Source organism: Argentina silus (genome assembly GCF_951799395.1).
Source record: "Argentina silus genome assembly, chromosome: 17".
NCBI lineage: Eukaryota > Metazoa > Chordata > Actinopteri > Argentiniformes > Argentinidae > Argentina > Argentina silus.
Genome location: NC_139671.1, coordinates 15795541 through 15806050, shown reverse-complemented (window position 1 = coordinate 15806050; position 10510 = coordinate 15795541). Strand labels below are relative to the sequence as shown.

Below are 10510 nucleotides of genomic sequence, written 5' to 3'. Positions count from 1 at the left end.
CTCTCTCTCTCCTTCTCTCTCTCTCTCCTTCTCTCTCTCTCACTATCCTTCCTAATTCTCTCTATTCGCCCTCTATCTCTCTCTCCTTCTCTCATTCTCTCCCCCTCTCTCTCTCTCTCCCCCCCTCTCTATCCTCTTCCTTGCTGTTATCTGCTAAGCTGGGGTCGTTCCTTTTCCAGGCCCACTAACCAAAAAATAACCTCAGAACTCAAATGATAGATACGACTCTGACTCTCTACGAGATCACTTTATTTGAGTGGAGTTGATCTTCCCCTCCCAATATGATGAACAGAAAGCCCACTCACTCCTTCAAATCATTCTCTCTTTCATTCTCTTTCATCCCCATTCTTACTCCTCTCACACCTGGGTCCTGTCATCTTTCATTTACTCTTCGGTGTGCTTGAATCAGTTTGCCTGGCGCGCCTGGTTGGCAGGGTTACTGTACAGTAACTTCGGCGGTTATTCCAATGGCTCCGCTGTGCATCGTGCCATGCAAGCCACTGTTAACCAAGCGCACCCCGAAAGTCATTGAAAGATATGAATAAGTTCACGTTCAATCTGCCGCATTCTTTTTTCCGCCGGGTGTTTCATCCCAGCGATATCAGGCCGTCCCCTCTGTCCTGTACCACCCAGTCAAGTCCTTGTCCCTGCCTTGCCGGGTGGAAAAACCAACATAATCCACTTTACTTCTTTGTTGACATGGTCGCGACATCACAATCTTTGTACAACGCAAGCTAGAACTCTCTCACAGCAGTGCTGTATTATGTTTACACAACAGTAAATGTCTCTCAAGTGCCCATATCCCTTCCTCTGCTTCGGGAGTGTGTGTGTGTGTGTGTGTGTGTGTGTGTGTGTGTGTGTGAGTGTGTGTGTGTGTGTCAGCGTGTGCGTGCGAGTGTGTGAGTGTGTGCATTGCATAAGTGTTTCACTCAAAGGGGGTTGCATAAGCGGCCGAGTGGGATCAGTCCCCCCCCCCCCCCCCCCCCAGAATCGCTAGATTCCATACAGTACACTGACCTCTAGTCAGAAGTGGGTTATGGGTTTCATAGAGTCTACAGTAGAGCAGAGGTCAGACAGCTTTTATAAACTGATCTAGAGTCAGTATCAGATTGCAGATTATAGAGTACAGAGGCTGAACTTGGGTTAGGGTTAGGGCTGTTACTGTTTAACTGTGTAACAGACAGGGTACTGTAATGTATACCTGTCATATAAATGTCCATAGAAGATGGGAAGAGTCATATTTATTTTTTATTTTATTCTATTTAACCTTTTATTTATTCAGGGTTTATGTGGCTCAGTTGGTAGAGCGTGGCGCTAACTACGCTTAGGTTGTGGGTTTAATTCCCGCTGGGACCATATACAGAACATACTGAAAAATGTATGCACTCACTGCAATGTAAGTCGCTTCGGATGAAAGTGTCAGTTAAATGGTGTATAATATACACTGTATATTATATTATACAGATGAGATTTGAAGAGGGACCTGGATACGGACGGTACGTTACCAGAGTGTATATGGTCCACATACGGCCGAGTACATCATGTTCCAGGAACACGTCTCTATCTGAAGTGTTTTGGAGAATCCAATAGGGGCTAAAAATAAATTGCTGGTGAATATTTCCTGGCATGCTGCTTAATGTAAGTACCACTTAAATGATAAGGCCAGGAGCGTACGACTTTTATGTCAGAGAGTGGCGTTGCAGAATGTTGTATATGAATATAGACTTTTAAAACACGGTTTATGCGACTCTCGGGTGGGAGAGAGGAGAGTGCTGTAGGTATAAATATAGACTTGTTAAAACTCTCTTTACATTTAAACTGGAAACGTCATGCTCTGTACATGACAGCTTTGAATGTGCTCATATTGTGTGTGTGTGTGTGTGTGTGTGTGTGTGTGTGTGTGTACAGGCGATGCCTCAGGGCTACATGTACCTCTCCTGGAAGTGTTGACTACGTCAGTCTGGCGTTTCACACTAGTTTCAAAACAAATTATGTCATTAACAGAGGATGATGCTTAATTGCAACCAACATTCTGAATGGGATGACCGTAAGATGGTCTCTTGTTAAATCAGATACAGCTGTGAAAGAGATGATCCCAATTGCAAGAAAGATTCCTCCTGCAACTGGAGCACTAACCGTTGCGTTGTGGATGTGTTGGGGATGTGTAGGGAATGTGTAGGGAATGTGTCAGGGATGTGTTGGGGATGTGTAGGGGATGTGTAGGGGATGTGTAGGGGATGTGTAGGGGATGTGTTGGGGATGTGTCAGGGATGTGTAGGGGATGTGTAGGGGATGTGTAGGGGATGTGTCAGGGATGTGTCAGGGATGTGTAGGGGATGTGTAGGGGATGTGTTGGGGATGTGTAGGGGATGTGTAGGGGATGTGTAGGGGATGTGTGGGGGATGTGTAGGGGATGTGTAGGGGATGTGTTGGGGATGTGTTGGGGATGTGTTGGGGATGTGTCAGGGATGTGTAGGGGATGTGTAGGGGATGTGTAGGGGATGTGTCAGGGATGTGTCAGGGATGTGTAGGGGATGTGTTGGGGATGTGTAGGGGATGCGTGGGGGATGTGTGGGGGATGTGTTGGGGATGTGTGGGGGATGTGTAGGGGATGTGTTGGGGATGTGTTGGGGATGTGTGGGGGATGTGTTGGGGATGTGTAGGGGATGCGTTGGCGATGCTGCACCAAGCATGTAACAAAAGAGGAGGCAAAAATAGACTTGAATCTCAAACTGCAGCCTCACGTGTGGCTCGCAGCGCTGCAGCACACACACACACACACGCACACAGCTTCTGATTGGTTGGTAATTCAGACGTCTCTATGATACATGCTAGACCAGCTGCAGGGAAGCGCGGCCTCACGTGCACCTTGCGGCGCAAGTTTAGGATTCAAGTCTATTTTTACCGCGGGCCGCTGCATGTACATGGCCATCCAGATGAAAACAACACAAGTTAAGTCTGCCCAAGGTTTCTCTCTGAATATCCCACTAAAATGATTTATTATTTCTGAAATGTATCTAGCTGTTAAACTTAGTTTGATGCAAGAGGTTCAGTGTTCAGGTTAAACAGACATTAGTGAAAGAGCTATCCCCCTAGTACTGCGTGTGTGTGTGTGTGTGTGTGTGTGTGTGTGTGTGTGTGTGTGTGTGTGTGTGTGTGTGTGTGTGTGTGTGTGTGTGTGTGTGTGTGTGTGTGTGTGTGTGTGTGTGTGCGTGCGTGCGTGCGTGCGTGCGTGTGTTCAGCTTTGTACGCGGTTGTTCAATGGTGTGTTTCCTAAGCTCTGTTATGACTACACAAATGGCCGCAGTCCAGTCTACAGTAAGTGGGCATCTCATCTCAGTAAAACACACCTGCAAGCCCTCTAGACACACACACACTCACGCACACACACACACACACACACACACGCTTGGCTTTCTCCAACACCAACCAGATGAACCCATTCACCACACACACCTTGATCGTGTCAGATTGCCCTCTCTCAGCCTGGCAAAAATAGCGTGTTACACAAGGAGAGGAAGTGTGTCTGCGTGTTTCTCTATCTGTGTGTGTGTGTGTCTAGTACGCGTGTGTGTGGATAACTTTGTGTTTTTGTCTGTCTGTCTGTCTGTCTGTCTGTGTGTGTGTGTGTCTGTGTGTGTGTGTGTGTGTGTGTGTGTGTGTGTGTGTGTGTGTGTATGTGTGTATAGTGTTCCCATGTGCAGTCCAGTCCTCAGCGGTGCTAAGTGTGCTCCCACACGCCACAGTACGCCCCAGCCTGCACACAAGGCCTTGTTAATGGGAGAATGCTTTTGTTGCGCGCACACACACACACACACACACACACACACACACACACACACACACACACACACACACACACACACACGGTCTCGTTAAAGGGAGAATGCTTTTGTTGTTTCCCATGTTTGTTTACTAGACCAGTCTCCAGCCGCTCACTGGGTTAACCCCCCCCCCACACACACACACACACACCCCCGCTCTGAGAAATAAAAACACTTAATGAAATATTTGAGGCGCATCTGTGGGCGGTTAGCTGGGCGAGGGGATGCCAAGGCAGCAGTTACCCTGTTGGATAATACCCTGGCAGCAGGCGGTGGTACTGCTCTAACACAGGGGTGTATACTCATGTCATATAAGTCACAGAACAGAAGACGCAGTACAGCTTCAGTATACAGTACCAGGGGAGGCTGGTGGAGGTAGAAATCAGAGGACGGGCTCATTGGAATACATGGAAGGGAATGAGGAACGGTATCAAACACACCTACGTAAAGACCTCAGCAAAGGAAGATCGTTCAACTGCTCCTGATATATATATATATATATATATATGGGTGATATACAGTGCCTTCGGAAATGTGTTTTTGTCATTCTGTGGTATTGTGTGTGGATGGACGGATGGCAAATTCTTTTCATATAATCCATTTTAAATTGAGTCTATAACACAACAAAAAATGTGGAAAAAGTGAAGGGGGGGTCTGAATACTTTCCGAAGGCACAGGAGGTCATTGTGGAAGCGACAGTATTTCCCCACACCCCTGAGTGGGTCCTGTCTGTCTCGCAGAGGAGCAGCCATGCGATGCGCTTTACTCCACTGCATCCCGTTTATTCTGGGGCTGTTGCTAAGGAATGTCGTATATTTAAGAAATGGTGATTCAGGCGGTGAATTATTTCAAGTGTTTGGCCTCGCTCGAGAGAAAGCAGTAAAAATAGCTGCAGTGTGTGTCAATGGGCCGGGGCTACTCAACCCAGACCGGGGAGACTGTGTCCATCTGTCCCTTTGTCCTTCATATACACATATGCGCACACACACGCACGTGCGTGTGTGCGTTCGTGTGTGTGTGTGTGTGTGTGCACTGATATGTTATCCAGAGCGGTTATCTGGTGCTAAAGACAAGGTTTCTACTACAAAGTGTTTACAGCTGTGTTCAGCTCTTCAGCCTCCTAACCATCTCCCTTACTCGTCCTCTCTATCACCCTCCCTCCCTCCCTCCCTCTCTCTCTCTCCTGCTCCCCCCCTCCATCTCCTGCTCTCTTCCCCCTCTCTTCCTTGCTCTCTACCTCCCGAATTCCTGCTTTCCTCCTCCTCCTCCTCCTCCCCTGCTCCTTGTCTTTCCTTCCATCTCTCTCACTCTACCTTTTGCCCTCAAGCTTTCCCCCCTCCTTCGCTCACCTTCTTCTCTTGCTTTCTCGCTCCTTTTTCACCTGCTTCCCTCCTCCCCTCCTCCCCCCCCTCCCCCCCCTCCCTCTCTACCTCTATGACACTGACTGTCTGACCCTGAACGTCAACATGCACCATTGACGTCACTGAGTGGTTGGCAGAAGAGGTGCTGAGTCCCCAGGAGAAATGAATGAAGCGAGAGAGAGAGAGAGAGAGAGAAGGAGAGGGAGGGAAGAGGGGGAGGGAAGGATGGAGAGAAAGAGAGATGTCTCTCGATGCAGAGAGAGAGAGAGAGAGAGAGAGAGAGAGGGGGGGGAAAGTGAGAGGGGGGGAATAGAGACAGATAGACAGAGCGAGAGATAAATACATTCTGACAGTATGAGCTTTGCATACACAATATAATTTGGATACTGTGAATATGATATTTGTGCATCCTCAAGGTGAAATACATTTGATGTAGAAACGTTATGTAGATAGACAGAGGGAGGGAAAGACATTTCAGAAAGAGAAAAGAGTAGACAGAGAATTAGGCAAAGAGAGGGAGAGAGAGAGGGAGAGAGAGAGAGAGAGACAGACAGACAGATAGACAGCAAGAAAGAGACTCAGAGAGAGAGATGGACTGAGAGAGAGAGAGATTCTCAGCAAACAGCGTTCGTGCTATCTTCCCAGGGCCTGAGTGTTATATTCTGATTCAGTTCTGATTCTTCTGCCCCTCCAGTACACACACACACATATTTTCATACTTGCATGCATATTGTATATGCCTGCATGCACACACACACACACACGCACGCACACATATCTCAAATAATTGCACTCTTTTGCCCATTAAGTTGTATTGGGCACGGGCACACACACACACACACACACACACACACACACACACACACACACACACAAACAAACACACACATATTTGCTGTGGACCTGTATTGGCTCAGTTTTCTGTATGACATACTGTTGATGATTGTAACTAACATGACATTTGGACTTAGTGTGAGTCACTCTGTGGTCATGTGTGTGTTGTGACTCTTGGATTGATCAGAGAAAGCTGAAGCTTAGGGCAAAAAGTGTTAGCAATTATAATTGGAAAATTATAATTATTACTGGTTGTGTTTACCTGAATTACCTCACCTCACAGACCGACTGTCTCTCTCAGAGTAAGGGCTCCCCCTAGAGGTGGCATCTGTTACTGCACAATGATAAACAGCTCTACAGTATGTGGCTGTCCTATTGACAGAGGGTTGGAGAAGCTGATGGAATCTATAATAGTATTTCCATTGGCTATGCATACGTGACCACAACACACTTTTGTGTACTGTACTGTAGTGAAACTCACTATCCTCTGAGAACTACATCCACAAAGTCTCTCTCATTCTTATATGGAACTGTCTCTGATAATGACTCTCCCTCTCTCTCTCTCTCTCTCTCCCTCCCTCTCTTCCTTTCTCTCTCTCTCTCTCTCTAGGAGAGAAGTTTGAGCTGCACGCAGGAACAGAGTCCACCCCCAGTGTGGTGGTCCACGTATGCGACAGCGACACCGAAGAGGAGGAGGAACCAAAGAATTGTCCCAAACCAAAAATCATCCAGACCCGGCGCCCCGACCTGCCCGTGTCACACTGAACTCTGTCCCCCCTGCCACTTCCTGTCGTAAACCCTCGTCTGGAGGAAGGAGAATCTGACCCACCCACCCACTCCTATCTCTCAACAACTCCCCCCCCCCCCCCCCCCATGTTCACACACCCCCTCCTCCCCCTTCACCCCCTCACGGCCCGCCCCGCCACACCCGGTGCTAGGGCCAATGGGGGGACGGTGTTCTCCATTTCTTGTCCCTCATACCGCCGCCGTTGATGTGCTACAAGTATCACAGCGTTTTTGTTCTGTTGGCAATACTCCCCTCATATCTCAGACTCCCCCCCCACCTCTACGCCAGCTTAGTGACTCCTGTCTTTCTGATTCTGTTGTATTGTCACATAGTCACCAGTGGGGGTCAGCAGCGTGCAGCTTCCCTACCTGCTCAGAGCTCTGCCTCTGATTGGCTTAGCAGCCACGGTGCATGCCAGTGTAAGACGCCCCATTGGCCGCCTTGTCTCCAGACGTGTGTTAGCTTTGCTCTCACACCGCTACGTACCACAACTACCACTGATGACGACGATTAGCTAGCTCCTGCTAGCATTTCCAGAATGGCATGCTAGCCACTCATGACGTGGTCTGTCTGGATCCAGTGCTGCATGATATGAAGTAAACCCCAGGGAGGAATATAATGAAAAATACAGAATTTTGTCTTATAGTCCCTTAAAAGTTGTCGTTGAGGTTAATACTGGCATTGCAGTTCTGTGGACCACAGGAGTCTATTGAATCCTGCCAATGCATGCACTGGTCTGGTCTGGTCTGGTCTGGTCTGGTCTGGTCTGGTCTGGTCTGGTCTGGTCTGGTCTGGTCTAATACTATTTGTTACTGTATATTACTTTGTTCTGTTTGCTGTGTATAATTGTCAATTTGAGCTCTCTATTTCTCTCTTTCGCTCTCTGTTCTCTCTCCCTTCCTCTCTCTTTCTCTCTCTCTGTGTCTCTGGCTTTCGATGTTCCTCACAGAAAACAAACAGAGCTCGTTGATGAGCGTCCACATCTGAAGCCATGCACCTTCCAGTTGAGAAGCATTCTTCTGTATAATGATATTTCCGTGATTTTTCCTCAATGTGAATTTTTGTCCACGTCTTGTCCTTGATGGTCTGTCAAAGAAAAAGTAGGAAAAGAAAAAGAAAACAAAATATATAGAAAGGCCTCCTGTCCACCTTTTCCTCAAAGGACGACATGAACAGCCAATCAGATATCATCAAGTGAAGCAGGTTGATAACGTGCATGGCGGCATTATTCTAGATTATTGTGATGTCAGAGAGCATTCATGTGTTCATCCATTCATGGGTTTCCTTACAGTTTGTGTGCCTCTGTCGAGAGCGAGAAAGAAAACAGTTTTCAAAACTCATGAAGACAAAATATACTGTAATACAATACAAAGACTAAGAGGAGGAGGAACGTTACACAAATCTTCCAAGTGCTATTACACAGTTGACGTGCTCACACACGCACACACGCACACACACACACACAAACAAACACACATGCGCACTTATATACACACGCACTTATACACACACACACTCGCGCACACATACACACGTATGCGCGCGCACACACACACACACACACACACCCCCCTTTAGTTTCACTTTCTTGTCAGTTTGTTAGTTTCATTTTTCCTGTGTTGGTTTAGCCAGAGATCAGTCTCCCTAAGTGTGTCTAATTAACACCTAAGCAATAGAACAAGCCCAGTAGAAATTGGAAACTCCCTCCCATGCATTTAAACAACCCTGTTTATGAGAGAACTGACATTGTAATCAGTTGTCTATTGATTATTGACTTTTCCTGTTGACAACACTGCACCAGCACTGTGATTCACCACGTCTGTGACACACTGACTCAGCCCTGGTGGGTTTATATACTCTATAGGGCTGGGTTCTCAGACACAGATTAGGCCCCTATTGTAGTACTGGACTGAATCACACTTTCAACGAAAAGACGACATTGAGGATGCTTTTTTGTCTAGGATTAGGCCTAATCTGTGTCCAGGAAACCAACCCTATAGGTGTGGGTTCCTCCGGACATATTTTAAACCTACTCCCGGGCTTGTAAAAAGTCCTTTGGAACATGCTCTTTAGTCTAGATCCTAGGACAGGGCTTAACCTGGGTCTGGAAAACCTGTACGTATAGTAACCCTCAATGTATCCCCATACTGTTGGCTGTTCCAACACGTGTCTCTGATTAGGATTGGACCCAGTTACAAACCAGAATGAGGCAGTTTGTCGGTATAGGATTCAAACATGTATTTCTTAAACACTTGTATTTCTTAAACTTTTTTTTTTTTTTTTTTTAAATCATGATATTCTTTCATGTTTTCTTCTCAAAGTCTATTGGATGTTGGATGGGGGAAGTAGTAGCCTATCACTGATGTCGGGAACCAATACCTGTATAGTGAAATCTTGTGTGAGACCATCAATGTACCTGTCATTCTACATGTACGAACCTGCCTGCCTACACAAAAGGAGACATATCTGTATATATTAATCAATACTATTTTTACTGCATTTTTGTACAAATATTCATGGTAGCCATGTAGTTGAATTCTGATTCTACTGTAGTATTAAAAGAGTTTGGTTTTAATGGCACTGTCCTTTTTGGGTTTGTTGAATAACACTTACACACACGTGCATGCACGCACGCACACACACACACAGTATGAAATATCTAATATTCGCACACTATTCACACCTATTGTAGTCTATGGCTTATGGCAAAAGCTGACATTGACAAAGAAACCATCAATAAGAGGGGAAACTATCAAGTCTGCATCCCCTCCACAATCTCCCAACACCTATTTTCAAAGGCATCTGGACTTCCGTATCTTAACAGCCACAATAATTATTCTCCTCATCAACTACTCGTTTTGGCATCATCATTTCGCAGTCCCTACAACCGTCCCTACAACCGTCCCTACAACCGTCCCTACAACAGTCCCTACAACCGTCCCTACAACAGTCCCTACAACCGTCCCTACAACCGTCCCTACAACAGTCCCTACAACAGTCCCTACAACCGTCCCTACAACCGTCCCTACAACAGTCCCTACAACAGTCCCTACAACCGTCCCTACAACAGTCCCTACAACAGTCCCTACAACCGTCCCTACAACAGTCCCTACAACAGTCCCTACAACCGTCCCTACAACAGTCCCTACAACCGTCCCTACAACCGTCCCTACAACAGTCCCTACAACAGTCCCTACAACAGTCCCTACAACCGTCCCTACAACCGTCCCTACAACAGTCCCTACAACCGTCCCTACAACCGTCCCTACAACAGTCCCTACAACCGTCCCTACAACCGTCCCTACAACAGTCCCTACAACCATCCCTACAACCGTCCCTACAACAGTCCCTACAACAGTCCCCGTGACCCATTTCAAAGCAAATCAAGTCAATCAGGAGTTGCAGAATTGCATAATTCCATTGAAGAAAGGGGACGTGCATTTTGATCATCTTTGATAAAGCAGCATTAAGCCCCGGTGCCAGCCCATAAATGGGCCTGATGACATCCCATAGACTCCTGATAAATGGCTCTACAAAGTAGTCATATGTTCTGATGCCAACATCATCCTGCTTTTAACGACCCGGCGTTCAGGAGCACACTGTAACAAACATGTAAACTTCCCAGTCAATAGTCCAGTACATTTAGTACAGTCTATAGCGATGGCAGAGTTTGTCAAAGCAGGCGAGGAACATGTCAACCATTC

At 46.8% G+C, this 10510-nt stretch overlaps 1 protein-coding gene across 3 annotated transcripts in view; it reads left to right on the top strand.

Annotated features, from left to right (window-relative positions):
* The window catches only part of rcan2 (regulator of calcineurin 2), a gene marked incomplete at its 5' end in the record, with an annotated part of 52078 nt that extends 45239 nt beyond the window's left edge, over window positions 1-6839 (top strand). For all 3 annotated transcript variants that reach the window (XM_083688395.1, XM_083688397.1, XM_083688396.1), the window contains one exon: window positions 6630-6839. In XM_083688395.1, the coding sequence (XP_083544521.1) occupies window positions 6630-6784 (155 nt within the window). In that variant the 3' untranslated portion in view covers window positions 6785-6839. The remainder of the gene's footprint in view (window positions 1-6629) is intronic.
* Between the last annotated feature and the right edge of the window lie 3671 nt (window positions 6840-10510).